The sequence below is a fragment of the Aplidium turbinatum genome, chromosome 2 (assembly GCF_918807975.1).
Source record: "Aplidium turbinatum chromosome 2, kaAplTurb1.1, whole genome shotgun sequence".
Lineage (NCBI taxonomy): Eukaryota > Metazoa > Chordata > Ascidiacea > Aplousobranchia > Polyclinidae > Aplidium > Aplidium turbinatum.
Window position 1 is genome coordinate 43,644,757 of NC_137473.1, and position 17,055 is coordinate 43,661,811.

Sequence of the window (17,055 nt, forward strand, 5' to 3'; positions counted from 1 at the left end):
AAAAATTTTTTTGCCACTTTTTTAGTTAGACCATTTGGCATTAGAAAATTACTAACCAAAACAAATTTAAGAAAAAAAGTCAAAAAGTGTTACACCCTAATCCTCAGGGGGTTCATGGCAGCCTTACCCATGCTGATTTCACTGCAGAAGCTGTGCACAGGGACGTCAGACATAAAAAAAGAGAGGTGCTGCTGGGGGTTGGAGAATTTAGGAGAGGTCTCCCCATGGTACAGGATGAAGCGTCGTTAGAGCGGGCCTTGGTTGATATGGCAGAGTTAGAGGGCAACTTTGGAGAACTGTTAGAACTTGCGAATAAACTAAAGGATAGCACTATGATATCTGAAGCTACAGAACAGGTCAGGTCAGAGATTGAGGAATTGAAACTGACTATAAAACAGAAGCAAATCTCCAGGGTAGATACAAAATTAGGTACAATAAAAGGAAAATCAACCACCAGTGCCTCGAGTAGTCGCTCGCGCCGTTCAAAAGAAGAAGAGATTGAAATCCGGCTCGAAATGGAGAAGTTGCGGTGGGAAAAACAGATGCGGGTGACCAAAGCCAAAGCAGAGGAAGCCAGAGCCGAAGCAGAGGAAGCCGAAGCCAGAGCCGAAATTGAAATGCAGATCAAGGCAGCTGAACTGAGAGCAAGGCAAAGTAAGTTTGAGTTGTTTTCACAATGTGGATCGGACCAAGGGTCGGAGCGCGGGCAACGACGGCCTACGGCCAGTAGTCTCGGAGTCACCGACTACATCCCTACAGCAATAGAAAAGGTCCAGAGGTGGGACGCTGACATTGTCAATCCGCCTGGGAGATCCCATGACACTCATGGGGCCGCTAGCATAGATGCCCAACCTAAACAGAGCAAGGCTAAACAGGAGAATTTAATGGAACGGTCACGTAGAGAAACTCCCCTAAGAAAGCTCTTTCCAGGGAACGCCCTCACAAACAAGTATAGAACGTGGACTAAAGATAATTTTTTGGAAAAATCACCCAGGGGGGCTCATGGGGCCGCTGAAAGAGAACCTCATTATGATCAACATGATTTTTATAGAGAAAAGGTTGTGAAACCGTCACAAACATGCCCCTTAACTGTAAGGAAAGATCTTAAAAGTGAGAGATGTAATTTACCACTAGTTAAAGATGATGGCCGTGAAACTAGACATGTTATGACATCCCCGCCAGGGCTTAATGCAAACAGTATCTTTCCGCATGGACACTCTAGCAGGCAAACAAGAAATACACTCTGATCTGGTTAAATTTAATATCCAATCCTTAGTTACTGACGAACTGTATGGTGATGTGGAAGCAGTGGTAAATGCACCTTGGAGTGACCATGTCGAAACATTGCCGCAGCATCAAGACTTAAATAGGTTTTCGCATTTCGATAATGTTGAATTGATTTCGTTACCTAACAAAATGTCGGTCGATATTCTCATCGGAAATGACCATGCTTACTTGATGCGAGTAATAGAAGAACGTGTTGGCATGACTCGGGAAGAGCCCCATGCTATTTTAACCCCACTAGGCTGGCTGGCTAGGGGAGGTTGAGGTTCTATGATCTCTGGTGATTCTAAAGTACGTCGTGTTGCCATTAATGGTAACGTCGCTGAGGAGTCACTTAGTCTTGACAGTTTTGATGCGCAGGAGATTGAAATCAGTCGTTTAAAACATGTAATAAAGGATTTAACCCTAACAGATGAAACGATAGAACTGTCCCGCAATGATGTCATAGCACAAAAATTTGTTGAGACGCAAATGAAAGTTGAAGATGGGAGATTTGAAATGCCCGTACCGTTAAAAACCGACTTTGAACTACCGGATAACCACTCTTTGGCTCTTGACCGTGTTCTGAGCTTACGACGAAAGGCTTTAAAGCAATCTGATGTTCGAATATTCTTAGTAGACACAATGACTGAAATGCAGTCCAGTGAGTACATTGAGCCGGTAAACGACGACGACTCATCGGCATGTGTGTGGTACTTACCATATTTTGTGACATCCCAAGCAAAAAAGCGAGTGGTATATGACGGCAAATCTGAGTTTAAGGGTAGGTGTGTTAATGATGTGATTTTGTCGGGCCCAGACATAATAAACCCTTTAACACAAGTTCTGGCTGGCTTTAGATTGGGAAAGTTTGGCCTAATGGCAGACCTAACCAAGTGCTTCTTCCAGATTCAATTACCAATGGAACAACGCGACTTGTTCCGTTTGCTATGGTTTGAGAATAATGATATCGAAAAGGGCAAAGTAATTCCGTTTAGATTTTGTGTACACCCTTGGGGAATTAAAAGCAGTCCATACATCGCCTGCTTAGCTATTCAAAAAATGATGGAACAAAACCCCACTGGAGCCAGTGACCTGACCCTGAGTACCATTCGAAAAAATATGTATATGGACGATCTGATATTCTCTGGAAATAGCCTTGATGAGGTCAGTGAGATTGCAAAAGAAGCCATTGACTTGTTCGATAGCCGGGGCTTTAGTTTGGTGAAATGGAGTGCCAACAAAGGGGCGTTGGATGTTTTGTCCAACTTCAAAAAGGAGATGTTAGCTTCTTCCTTTCGCGATGTCAACCTGGAAAAAGACGATACAGACTTACCAGTAGCAAAAACTCTAGGTTGCGTGTGGCAAACTGAGTCAGATTCATTATTCATTAAGTGCTATCTTCGACCTTTGGAGAAGTACACACTAGACCTCCCCAATCCCCGGACTTTCTTTTGTTTTCATCTATATTGTGACTTTTCTGCATGGGTTTTCAATGCTGATTTCAAAAATATGCATAAAAAATTTTTTCGATCAACATCTGGGAAGTTATTCGCTGTTGCTTAGCAACAACTTTTCAAAAAAATTACAAAAATCCCCTTTAAAACCCCTTTACTTTTAACCTAGTATGCTGATATCTAGATTATCTGAAAGCATTTCTTCTGCTGAAGAATTTAAAAAAAAAATTATTAAAATTGGACAATCGGTACCAGAGTTATGACCGTTTAAGTACCCAGATTATGCAGTCACGCATGACTGATTTTTGTTAATTTATTGCCAAATGATACTAGAAAAATGGTAAAAGTTGCTGTCAAGGGGTTTTTGGGGGTAAGGAGTTCAAAAAATATATTAAAAAGTGTCTCAGATCAACAGAAAAAAAGTTATTAAAAAATTGATACGAACAGTCATGCATGAATGATTTTGTCGCTGTCGCTTCATTCCTACAACGAGATGTATTCCTTTGGCACCACAAACGTTAAATGCCTGGAGTCATATACAGTATAACATGGAACCGATCATCTCAATGTAGCTAACATCTGGGTACCCATTGCACTTGATGTTAAAATACACGCTTCTTTGCTCGGAAAGAGCTCTGATCAAGTGCAAGATGGTCACAGTCCGCCACAATTTCAATAGCATCTCTCACCCAGCATAATGTAGTCTATGTATCTAAATCATGTGGCAAAAAATGGATTAAGTCAGCTGAACTTAACGATAACCTTCTGTAATGCATTTCAGGTTTCGCTATTGATCAGTTAGCATTTTCTACTTGTATCTTGTATGATTATATAACGTATTGTATACACTTCTACTGTCTAATATTCCGTGTGTATTCATGTATGGGTCATTCTATTATAATACAGTCAAAATTTTGAAATTTTGTAACCCATCCTCTCAGAATTTCTTCATTTTTTAATATGTTAGAGCTACTGGGAAAAGATGAAGATTGGCATTTACGCTGTTAAAATCCATCAAGCGGTTTTCAAGAAATCGACAGTTACATTTTTGCCACTAGAGGCGCTATTTTCGCATCACAAAAACAAAAATGGCTTATAATTCTTATTTTATAAGATACAGAAATAATGAAAATATGTATTCTTATAGTTTTTGGGGCAAGGAATTCAAATATGCTTTTACATTTGTGAAAAAAGCAAAGGGAAACACTTTATTTTATTGAACAAAAGTTTTGGGGTGCTTCATTTCAATGCCCCATATCTCAAATCTGCAAAAAGATTTTTTCCCCCAACCAATGCTAAACTGTCACGAAAAGCTACCTGCTTTATGTGCAAAAGTATGATAAATACGTTTTGTTTCAAACTTCTGCAATTGACAAAAATGTTTCATTGCTATATTCACAATGTTTTCAATCAATAGACTTGAAGTGTAATATGGTACCTAATACATGATCAGTAAGATCACATTTTATTCTGTTTGAATTAAGGCACTAATGATGCTCTACAGTAGCAGAGCGAAATGCATATTCCATAAATAGGGCTCTGCCGATTCTCCATGCACTTTTAATAAAAAATACATGATCACACAGCATATGCAATATGCATTATGATGTCAATCATAGTAAATGTTCTGGAGTAACAAGATATCCAGGCTATCTGTTTCATGTGTAAAAGATAAATGTAATTTGTTGCAAAATATGTAGATTGAATGTAGAGCATACACAAAACTGCAATATATCAGGATTAAAAAGTGCCAATAATAAGTCAAGGAGAAACCAAAATAATGAGTGCAAGATTTTGCAGGGTTGATTAGTTTAAACAGGGGCGGTTTAAACCGGGCAGTTTTGACCACCTATTACTGGTCAAAACCCCTTTAGTGTATGAATCAAGTTGCTTTTCAATTGAATTAAAAATATTACCCTCAATGTTTAATAATGATGTTCAACTATATTTTGTTTTGATCAACAATAACCTAAATGCTGGATTTGGAACAAAAAATATTCAATTTCTCTGTTTATTTTTGATATTTCAATCAGTTGGTATTTTAATTATTGATATTTCAATTGCGTGGTTATTTTAATTATCGAGAAAATTCTAAAAATAAGTTTCTGATGAACCAAAAAATGCTTGGTAGAACGATAAACCATTTGCATACTGCATAGCCAACTGAAGTACAAGAATTTATTCCAACATTTTTTTTTTATGAAAAACATTTGCCATCAATGTTGCCATAAAATTTGCGCAACATTTGCCCTCCCATTGCGTAGCATATAAGACGTAGCACGACATGTAATTAAGGTAGTAGTCTTAACGCTGTTTGATGTCTTGTTTTTGGCGGTGCTGAAACAAGAGAAAAATCCAAGATAAATATAATCTTTCGTATGAATTTTACAGGCAGCCATCTGTGACTGCCTGACAGGTCGGTATTGGCGGCCATTAATGAAAGTTCAGGCCTGGTTTTTTTTTTTTCGCTGAGACTTTTCGGTCATTTGTCCGAAATGATTTGAAAACATTCGGTCATTTTTTATTTTTTTGGTCATATATAGTCAATTGACTATATATTTTTTCGGACATTTTGACCGAATTGACTATATTTTTTTCGGACATTTTGCTAAAAAATCGGTCAATGACCGATAAATGACCGAAAAAAAAACCCAGGTTCAGGCGGCCATGGCCGCCAGCTATTTCGAGGCCTGCATATCAAAATGGTCACAACTGCTTTTATATTTCCTAAATAGCCCATAGTCCAGGTAGCCGACCATTCACTACATAAAAATATTTTTCTGGGTTTGAACCGGTTTAAACCTAGGTTTCACCGGTTAAAACCAGGTTTAAACCACTTAGTGGTCAAAACCAGTTTTAACCACTTAGAGATCAACCCTGATTCGATAGTTTGACAAAGATTTCTCGCTAATTAGTACAGTGGCAGCCAACCCTCAAATAAAGAGAGGGCACTCAATGATGATGAATAGAAAATTACAGCTTCCACTAAGATAAAAACGCAAACTCTGCATCAGTAATTTGATAAACACGTCCAGTTCTGCTGATGCTCGGTGCAGCAACTTTTGATATAACTTTTGTCTTAGGAACCATGACCATACTAGTAGAGATGACCGGCTATGTCACATTTTGAAGCCTTAAAATACCGGGCCGACTGTTTCGTAGCAGTTCGGCAGACAAAACACATTATTTATGCCTTAAGAGTATGTAGACATGAATCGCGGGTTTGGGGACGTTGACTCAATGTAAAGAAAGTTTGTAAATTGAGAGCTGAAACATTGCGCAGTTCTCAGTGCAGATTCGACTTAATTTATTGGAAAGATGATATCAGAAGATGACGAGGAGAGTAAATTAAGTCCTGAGGTAGATGGCTGAGAATCTGCATTTATCTGTAAAAAATGTCTTGTTTATGCATCCGTATCAAAAATTAATCGGAATGTTACTTTAAAAATCATTGGGCTGTTAAGCATACTGGGAACAAACATACATCATACTTTATTACCTTTATTCGATTCTTCAATGCATAATTCTTGAAGCATTTCAACCTCTTTCTATCAAAAGGTCCAAGAGATGCTGGTTGGTTTGTTTCAAGTAATTAAGAAACTGTATACCTTCTGCCTTACCTTCTGGTAGCAATGTTTTGTTTTTGTTAATAAAATTTTTGGCATTCTTAGCAGATATCATAAATCGTGTTGTCAGTGTTTCTCGAAATTTAATTAAGGCAGCAGATTCCTTTTTGGCATGTTTGTATTTCTTGTATTCATCAACCAAACGAATAATTTTGTTTTGGATATTTTGTTTTGTCATCAGTGGAATGCAAGCAGGCTGCCATACTTTTGCTAGACATACTGCTGTATCCCAAGCTGCGAGCTTCCCACTCTGGTGGTTGCGAGGATTTAATTGAAGATGATATATGTATTTCTGAAGAACATCTCCAGTAGGTGGTCTAAATTGTCCTTCCTTAAAATGTTTTAAAGGCTGCAAATTACCAAGCAAGCCACCATTGTTCATTTTACTCTTCCTCAGCTCCATGATGGATACATGAATACACATGGAATATTAGACAGTAGAAGTGTATACAATACGTTATATAATCATACAAGATACAAGTAGAAAATGCTAACTGATCAATAGTGAAACCTGAAATGCATTACAGAAGGTTATCGTTAAGTTCAGCTGACTTAATCCATTTTTTGCCACATGATTTAGATACAATTTGGGTAGAGAGGTAACTCTTTTAAACCATAAACAGACAAACCATAACCATAAACATGTCTGTTTATGATTTAGATACATAGACTACATTATGCTGGGTGAGAGATGCTATTGAAATTGTGGCGGACCGTGACCATCTTGCACTTGATCAGAGCTCTTTCCGAGCAATGAAGCGTGTATTTTAACATCAAGTGCAATGGGTACCCAGATGTTAGCTACATTGAGATGATCGGTTCCATGTTATACTGTATATGACTCCAGGCATTTAACGTTTGTGGTGCCTAAGGAATCCATCTCGTTGCAGGAATGAAGCGACAGCGACAAAATCATTCATGCATGACTGTTCGTATCAATTTTTTAATAACTTTTTTTCTGTTGCTCTGAGACACTTTTTAATATATTTTTTGAACTCCTTACCCCCAAAAACCCCTTGACAGCAACTTTCACCATTTTTCTAGTATCATTTGGCAATAAATTAACAAAAATCAGTCATGCGTGACTGCATAATCTGGGTACTTAAACGGTCATAGCTCTGGTACCGATTGTCCAATTTTAATAATTTTTTTTTTTAATTCTTCAGCAGAAGAAATGCTTTCAGATAATCTAGATATTAGCATACTAGGTTAAAAGTAAAGGGGTTTTAAAGGGGATTTTTGTAATTTTTTTGAAAAGTTGTTGCTAAGCAACAGCGAATAACTTCCCAGACGTTGATCAAAACAAATTTTTATGCATATTTTTGAAATCAGCATTGAAAACCCATGCAGAAAAGTCACAATATAGATGAAAACAAAAGAAAGTCCGGGGATTGGGGAGGTCTAGTACACACGTCGCTTAATGTTAAGCCAACTTGGCCAAAATTTCGATCCACTAGGGTTCGGCGCACCATTCTTCCTAAAAGCTAGGTTAATTCTGCAGCGTTTAACTATTGAAGGTCTTGACTGGGACGCCGAAGTGCCACCCGACTACATAAAAAAATGGAAGTCGTGGCTTTATTCTTTAGATTTGCTGAAAGAATTTTCTATACCTAGATGGTATTTTGTAAACACCGAGCCATGTTTCGCAGATGATATCGTATATCAGTTACATGGATTCAGTGATGCTTCCAATCACTCCTTTGCTTCCGTGGTGTATATACGTAGGCTGTGTAAGGGAGTCCCTTGTGTATCCTTTGTCTTTGGCAAAAGTAGGGTTGTCCTCAAGCATCAAAGTGCATGGCCGATTGCCAGAAAGGAGCTTGTAGCCGCGCTTAATACTACGGAGCTGTTAAACCAGGCAGCTAATGCACTCCACCTGCCTGATCTTAGAAAACATTTCTGGTGTGACTCGAATACTGTCCTTCAGTGGATCAGAAACCCTGATTTACGATTATGCAAGTTTGTTAATACTCATAGGTTAAATCGTATTTTACTCTTGTCAGAGGTGAGCGAATGGCATTACTGTCCGACACATCTCAACTCTGCAGACGTTGGAACCAGACCGAACGCCATCACCAAAACAGGTTCCAGAGAGATGTGGTTGAGCGGTCCATCTTTTCTCATGCAGGAAGGCGAGGTCCCAACGGTGAATGGAGCAGATGCTGCTATTCGTAAAATGGAACTGTCGCCGGAGATGACGGTAAGAGAAAATGCAACTGGCTCCATTAGCAAGATGATCAAAACCGCACCTACTTTGTACGTGTTGAAAAAGAGAGCCGCCTATCTTGTAGCTTTCACGGAGTTCATTGTATCCAAATGCAAGAAACATGGGTATGTAAAACCAAAGTTAAATGCATCTTATCTAGAAGACGCTTTAAATAGGGTTGTTTCCTACGTACAGAAAGTAGTGTATAGAGATTTGTTAAGTTGTGACGGTCTGGCAGAGTCGATCGATGTGGTAACAAAACGTCTTGCTTCGAGCGAAGCTGGCGCTGATAAACAGTGCCTGAGAGAGTTGCGCTCTCTAAAAAAGTATCGTCCTTGTGTGGACACACGGGGGAGACTTCGTATTGAAGGTCGTTTAAGTAAGTCTCCCGAAATAACTGTCGATGCGAAGCATTCTCTTATTTTGCCTTCGAGGCACGCATTGACACGGCTAGTTGTCCTTGACGCTCATTGTGATAGCTATCACTGTGGTGTGCAACAGACACTGTTATCTACTCGCCAACGTTTTTGGATTGTAAATGGTATTATAATTCCTCGGTGAAACATTCTTTGCACCATTATCACGAACCACGGCCTATAACAAACCCTTCTTCAACAGTGGCGTAAATTATTTTGGTCCAATGACGTTTGTGGAAGGAAGAAGCCAAAAGAAAGCATGGGGTTTGTTATTTACCTGCCTTGCGAGTAGAGCAATCCATGTGGAGCTTGTGACGTCCCTATCTTACAGTGAATTTGTTTTAGCATTTACCAGATTCGTAGACTTGCGTGGATCTATAGGTAACATGTACTCAGATAACGGGACCACATTTCAAGCGGCAGCTAAAAGACTACCAGAAATTTTGGAGTCTTCTGAAATTCAAACTTCTTTGTGAAAAAAGGGAATTAACTGGGAGTTCATTCCTCCGTATGCCCCGGCCCAGGGAGGGGCCTGGGAAGCAATGGTCAAGCAATTCAAAATTGCCTTTTCCCACGTTATTAGGAACTCATCACAGAAACCCAACTTTGTTGAACTTCTTACATTTACGGGTAGTGCCACAAGAATAGTCAACGAAAGACATTTAGTCCCTGTCTATGATGACCCTAAGGATTCTACTGTTATCACCCCAGCCGCACTCCTTAACTCCTTCTTGAGCCCATTTTCATCAGTAGGAAATCCTCATGACCGAGATGAGTTGCGGAGAGACTGTAGGTATAACCTGGCTCTATCTCACAGTTTCTGGGAGAAATGGATCTCTTTCTATTTACCTTCCCTGCAGGGTAGAAAAAAGTGGGCCAGTTTGGTGGAAAACCTACAGCCTGGCCAATTAGTGGTGGTTGGTTCCCCAGAAGATATAACTAAGAGAGGGAGGTACCGTCTGGGGTGAGTCCATGAGATCATCCCCCAAATTAGGAAAGGAAAACCGATTGTCCGGCGCGTCAGGGTGGCAGTCTCAGTGGTGGATGAGGCATCGGGTGAGGTCAAAGTGGATCTGGTCCTAAGGGATATATCGTGCGTTGCTCCTGTGGGGGATGCTTGACTGCGTTCTGGACCCGGCCCCGCCCTGGTCTGGTGTTAGCGGGTGTCGTAGAGGTATCTGTACCACCCTTGCCTTTCATTTAAATTTGTAGTGTATTGTAGATGTGTACCGCGCAAATCTGTTTTTAACCTGCGTATCTCTATGTGTCATCCGCAGGGCCCCAATATGCGTAACTCAACAACATGTCCTAGTAACGTATGCTCTACACAGCGCCTCATTATAAGTGGCTAGTTAGTTACTGTGTAATGCATTTAATTTGTTTGCTATTGTGTGTTTCATGAAAATAATGTAAATACTAATCGTGTAAGTATTCACCAGCGATCTCAGTGATTTACGTCATCATAAGTGGCTAGTTAGTTACTGTGTAGTGCCTTTGATTTGTTTGCTACTGTGTGTGTCTCATGAAACTAACGTAGATATTAATCGTTAATTGTGTAAGTATTCGCCAGGCCATTGTGGCCAGGGTATCTCAGTGCCTTGCACTGCTATAAAAGGATAGTCACCGTTTCTGTGTAGCTTGATGTACATACTTTCGGTGTATTGCATTTCGGGAATCGACCCTTCTACTTCAACTTTTGTTTGTAATTATGTACCATAATTAGGGGCCGCAATGTTCCGGCGGGTCAATTGCCCTCTTGATCAGAATTGAAATTGTGATGAAATTTTGTTGACATTGAATTTGCGTTGCTTCTGTATCTCGCGTGACGTGGCTTGCCTGGCTGCAAAGAGATTTCACAACTGATTATCGCCTTTTGCTGCGTGCCGGGAGCCGTTGTTTCTGGACACAGTTTTGCCTGCCTTTGTGTTGAGTTTCTTTTCATTATCGAAAAAAACAAGCTAGAGAAATGAATGTGTACCACGGATTTAAGTTGTCGTGTTAAAGCCATTGTAAGTTTATACAAAATCAAGTTTTTATCCCAACTCGCTAGCTCAATAAAATCAAAAAACAACAAGAAACAATTGCAAGTATGGTTCAGGCAGACCGAGGAGGGATTGTAGGTAGGCAGTGAGCACCTACTCTTGTAACCAAGACTTAAATGCCTGCATAAAATTATGAAAGCTTTGCCTTGGAATGAAATAATCTTGAATAAAAATAATTGAACACCTGATCCTCAAAATGCTTTACATTGCTTTTGTTTACAATTATTACAATGTTTTTACCTTGGTTGACAGAACAAGTAATGATGCCAGATAAAAAAAAAATGGGGAAAAACAATAATGTTACCAGATGACGAAATCTGAATGGAAATTAATAATTTCTACAGTTTTGGTTTTATCTGCGCGGTACTGGGCAGCAAAGTTCAAACAGTCAAAATTTTGTACGATGGTATTACCGTGTCGTGACCGATATGTTTGATATGTTTCATTGCCAATATTTTTTTTTTATTAGAAATTGTTAACACTTTTGGCTTTCATTTCGAGCAAAGGTGTAGCTAAGAAATGATAGACCTGTGTTTGCGGATACTTACACTTGTGTTGTTTTCTAAACTGGTGAGAAAGTCTATTGAAATGAACCACATTTCCATGTCAGTGCAGTGAGAATATACACAATATTACAGGTCTGCTTGACGATAGAGGGCCCAAAATTATTCTGGCCCCAGGCCCACAAAGGGTTTAACACAGCACTGGTTTCAAGGATCAATTAATAAACTCTGCTAGTTCAAATTCAAATGTAGCATATATTTTGCTAGTGTTATTACATTGCATTGAAAGCGATTGCCAACAGGGGCCCCTAAACTTAGCTGTGCCTTGGGCCCCCGTGAGCCTTAATCAGGCCCTGACCTCAACTTTTGCTCATAAATAGACAGAGATATGTTCTTTAGATTAGCGTTTATTAAATGCTGGTATCATTTGGGTAGACGATAGCTTGTGATTTCCAGCAATGGTTCAATTGTAAAAATCGAAGCAGAAACGACAGAGATATGTTGATTAAATGCTGGTATCTTTAGAAGTATTCTTCGGATAAATAGTTAAACTTGGTCAAGTTTAACTCTTTTCTAAGAAGATATGTGGTGTTTTTCGGGCCTGTGTTACATTGCTTTGCATAGGTGAGATCTTCTGCTTTGCAGGGCTGGTTTAATTGTAAAAATTGATGCAGAAACAGGCAAATCACAACTAATTTACTGAAGGCGGACACTTGCATGCTTTTTATCGTCATGGTTGACTGATTTCACACTTTTGTACTATTTTTTTTGGTGGATACCTCCTCCGTGACGTCATCGCTTTTTTAACCAAGTGGGGAGCTTGTAAACCAGATCCAAAAATCGTCTTCAGAACACGATTTTATTTACAACCCATACAAAGCCAGATCAGCCCCAAACCTAAAAACTTCACGTAGTCGTTTTATCCAGTCGTAGTCTGGATAAAATGTAGGAATGCAAAAGAAACAATAGCCTATTGTGGAATAAAATACAAAATTCTCTAAATAGCCTAAACAGAAGGCGTCGTTGGATTTACAGAAGGATTTTGTTGGATTACAGAAGGGTTATCGTTGGATTTTCAAAACATTGCCGAATAGGGAACTAACTGATAAAGACTGTATGCAAATAGGGAACTAGCCCAATCGGACTAGCCAAATCGGGCTGTAGCTGAATAGGGTACCGTAATAGCCGAATCGGATTAGCCGAATCGGACTAGCCCAATCGGACTAGCCGAAACGGGCCATTCCGAGATTTACAGCCAAGCGATGAGCCTCTTGATGTGTCTTGATTCCAGTGATGACACGACAACCTCGTGCTCCAATACAGCATCTGATGATTCCGGACAAACGTAAATTGATGTAAAACAAACGTAAATTTCTTGTTGGGCATTGTTGTTACGCAATATAACCCGCCAGCAAAATTAAATTGATTTGTGTTGACTCGAACATTAATTCAACCCAAAATTAACTTACTCACCCCCGTGAGTTATTTAACAGGAATTACTGTTACAGCGTGCGGCGTGCATATCTTGTTGCTCACTTTATTGCTACTTTTGGTATTATTACATCACAACAAATCAAACAGTGCGGACGTGATAGACTACTCTAGTATATTTTTCGCTTCTCGTTTTACATGTTTTGGTACAATCTTTTCTTAATAAACATTCACAGCAATTGCCGAGGCAATGTCAACTTTTGTCGTTTGGCCTCGGCAATGTTTCTGCCGAAGTAAAAATGTGCTAATTTCGAAAACTGTATATATATTGATGCGTGTCGAAGTTCCGATGGCCGCCAGGTGCTTGGCCGCCAAACAGCTTGCTGCAGTCGGATACGTTTGGCCGCCGGAAAAAAAAAGTTGTTTCGAGGCCTGGACATTATATAAAATACTAATAACTAATAAAGAAACTTTTTTTAACTCAAGTTTAAATAATATAGGCATATGCATAGTATGCATTGCATACTACCTAATGCATGGTAGCAATCCAGATTTTATGGCAGTTTAGGCAGAAAGATAGGATGGAATGCCATACATCGACCTTTTGGACAGTAAAGCTGGATCTGGTCTTGAACACATCTCTGCTAAATTTATTAGGTATTTTATTCAAAACATGTTTGTGATCGAATTACTTGTTTGAGCAAATCTAATGTCATTTTTATACGTTGTTACAAATTACAATCACGTATTGAGACGTTTTTGCAACATTATCAGCATTCTGAGTAGTTTAATTGTATTGTTCTTTTGCTCAATTGCATCATTGTCAGTTCACAATATTTTGTTTTGCTGATAGGGCATAGTCCTGATTTCACTCATTCTACAAAATAGAAATAGTAGACTCTTATTGCTGCAAGGTTGCAAGCGCTTTGTTCATACAGTATTTGAATTATTTTTTTATTCGCAATATACAGGGTCATCAGTATTTATCGTTACAACTTAAATTGGTTATATTTATGAAATGAAAGAAAATTTAGAATTTTTGCAAATGTATTATTGTAGAAAAAGCAATAGAGAATTAATACACAAAATATTATGCAATATGTCCTCCATCTGCGTCAATAACTAGTTGAAGACATTTAGGAAAAGCCTTGCTTGTGTCATGAATTACTTTCTGAGGGACTTTGGCCCACTCCTTCTGCAGTTTCACCTTCAGAGCTTCCAAACTTTGATGGTGAGTGGCCGAGACCTTGCTCTCAAGGTATGACCAGATCCCAAAATCAAGGGGATTCAGATCGGGGAAGATGGGGGCCATTCCTCTTTGGGAATGAAGTGCTGGACATTCTCGGAAAGCAACTCCTGAGTCTTTTTAGCCCCATGTGATGGTGTAGAGTCCTGCTGAAAACACCAGGGACGTTTTTTGAAGTGTTTCTGGGCCCAGGACATCAATGCGCCAACGAGGATGTCATCTCGATAGTTTTGCTGGTTCAACTTCACCCCCTGGTCAACAAAAAAGAGGGGTCTTTTACCGGACTCTGTCACGGCTGCCCAGACCATCACTGAGGCAGCACATTGTTTCCTTGTCTCCACTCGAGATGCTTCATCCCCATCCCTCGACCAAACCCGATCGTTTTGGGTGTTAAAGTGATGTTCAATATCAAATTTCTTAACACTAAAAACGAGATTTGGTAGCATGCCATCCTGAATGCAGGAAAGAAGAATCTGGGATCTTTGGAGTTGTTTATCAACAACTTGAGCAGAAAGTTGTTGTTTCTTGACATGCTTGAATGGAGACATCTTCAGGTCCTTTTGGAGTAAAGTTGACATGGTCCCATACAACACTCTCGACTCTTTAGCCAGAATCTCGATGGATGAAATAGATTGTAACGCTAAATACTGATGACCCTGTATATCTTAACTGAGTACCACTCACTTGCATAGGCGCCGGGTTTTGAAAATTGCCGGGGGGGCAAACTTTCTAGCCGACTGATTGCTTACATTCAAAATGCTGATGTTTGTTTGTCAGCATTGATGTTTGTTTGCGTCTATCTGCCATTGTATATCGCCAAGCTTTATAATGTAGGCTCAGGTCTCGAAATTCACGGCGGACATCGGACATGTCCGCCGTCACAGCATGTGATGTCCGCGCGAAGTACCATCTAGATCGGTCATATTTGTCCGCCCAGAAATAACACAGGAACTAGCGATACACATCGTCATTGCATAGCACGAACAATTGTTGCGATAATATATTTTCCAGCGCATTCTAGCGCGCATCTAGAAAATGTGAATACTGTATCCCATAGCTTCCATTCAAGGAGGAAAACTTTCGATTTTTACATTGCTTTAACGATTGATGACATTGAATCAGCGTAACAAAGGTGATTTCTTCGCTAAGAATCGATAGGAGTACAGGTACTTCTACACTAATCACGCAAAATTTAGTTCAAGTTTTACATCACAATGTCTGGCTTTGATCTCCGAGTAATAATTATACGCCACGGCAAGGTTGGTTACTAAATTAGATTATACGAGTAGGCTATTACAGCAAGATGCAACAAAATTTGTTAAGTTTGGGTATTACTGTAAGAAAGAAAAGACCCATGGAAAATTCACTTTTGCTCACATGACAAGCAAAAATAAACTTAAAGAAAAAAGCCTGTGAAACTTTGCACAGCAGAAAATAGTAGCGTTGGTGTAGAAATTTTCTGACTCCTGCCCAGAGCATAGTGACGCAATAAGCCACACGACCTCGTTCGGTGGAAGTTAATCAGTTATGTGACGTATTGACCAGCTACACCGCGCTTTGACTCTTCAAGCGCAAGTCGTTGGTATGATGAAAGCCTTTCAGAGTGACTTTACTAAATTTTTAAAAAGCCTTCTAAAATCGTAGTTATAGTTCTGAAATTGGGAAAAATTATTATCAAGATAAAGAGATTAAGCATGACGATCGACTGCTAAAACTGGTGTGTCCGCCGTGAGACTTAATTTGTCCGCCGAGATAGCTGCTCCGACCGGACATGTTTGTCCGCCGTCAACAAAAACGAATTTCAAGGCATGTAGGCTACTTTGAATTATATCCTGATCACTTTGAACTTTAGCTCTTAATACGCGTAGAGATACTAAACTGAGCAAACAGCACCTCGTTATTGACACTCTCAAGAAAAAACAAAGCGGAGAAATCAAGAAAAACGTTTTTCAATCATTGTTACTATGCTTCAACGGCACCATGCTGGCGTTTATCAGCTACCGTACATCTGTTTCTTTTGTTATCTTAGGAACAGCGCTCTTGTTGCAACAAGTAGATCTTTTAATTGAGATCGATCCGCAATAAAGGTCAAACTAACGCAAATCTGAACTTAGAAACATTTGATTTAGGATTATTTTTAAATAATTTGCGGGGGAGCAGCCACCCCGAGCTAAATTCACGGGGGGGCGCCTATGCTCACTTGTACTAAGTACACCTAGGCCTCACCGTTTGAATGTTTTTTATAATGCATTTTTTTGGGCTATGCACCAGTGAGCTTCAGGCACTTTAGGTTGGTGATTTATTGAAATGGATTTTGGTAGTTACCCCTTTTCATTCTCTTGGAGCAATCACTGTTAAAGTTTTAGTGGAAAATACCTAAATTATCATTTCACGTTCGTTATTGCTTTTAATTGCCACGAGCGGCATTATGGCATTGCCTCAACTTTACATCTGATTGTCACTTGTGGTGTTGATTTGTGATGTGGGAATGACTGGTAGCCTACCTGACTTAGATAGGCAATTTTATTGATAAAAACGCAAAGAATTTTCCCAATCTATTTGCGGCGAGGTTGTTCCATACTTCTTTGGCGCCCCCTAAAATTTTGTCCTAAATCCGCCACTGGCAACAATGCAAACATTAATTCACGTATCTTAGTCTCATAGCCTGTTACTATTTGTTTTGTGGGATATCACCAGAAAAGTTATTCATTAACTGATGCAACAATTGTAACATGCTTCAAGCTATGTACCATTACTTTTATAGGTTAACAAAACTTTTAAATTTTCATGTGGTAGGTAGTTCAGTTTCTGTCTGTGAGTTGGAAATACCTTTGCTGTTTTGCACTTGCATGTAGAAAGTTGAAT

At 39.4% G+C, this 17,055-nt stretch overlaps 1 protein-coding gene across 1 annotated transcript; it reads left to right on the top strand.

Moving 5' to 3' along the window:
* The first annotated feature begins 1,554 nt into the window (after window positions 1-1,554).
* On the top strand, window positions 1,555-9,936 carry LOC145764320 (uncharacterized). Its single transcript, XM_082575938.1, has 3 exons — window positions 1,555-2,681; window positions 8,324-9,086; window positions 9,451-9,936. The coding sequence occupies exons 1-3, from the start codon at window positions 1,555-1,557 to the stop codon at window positions 9,934-9,936; spliced, it is 2,376 nt and encodes a 791-aa protein (XP_082432064.1).
* Window positions 9,937-17,055: the final 7,119 nt, after the last annotated feature.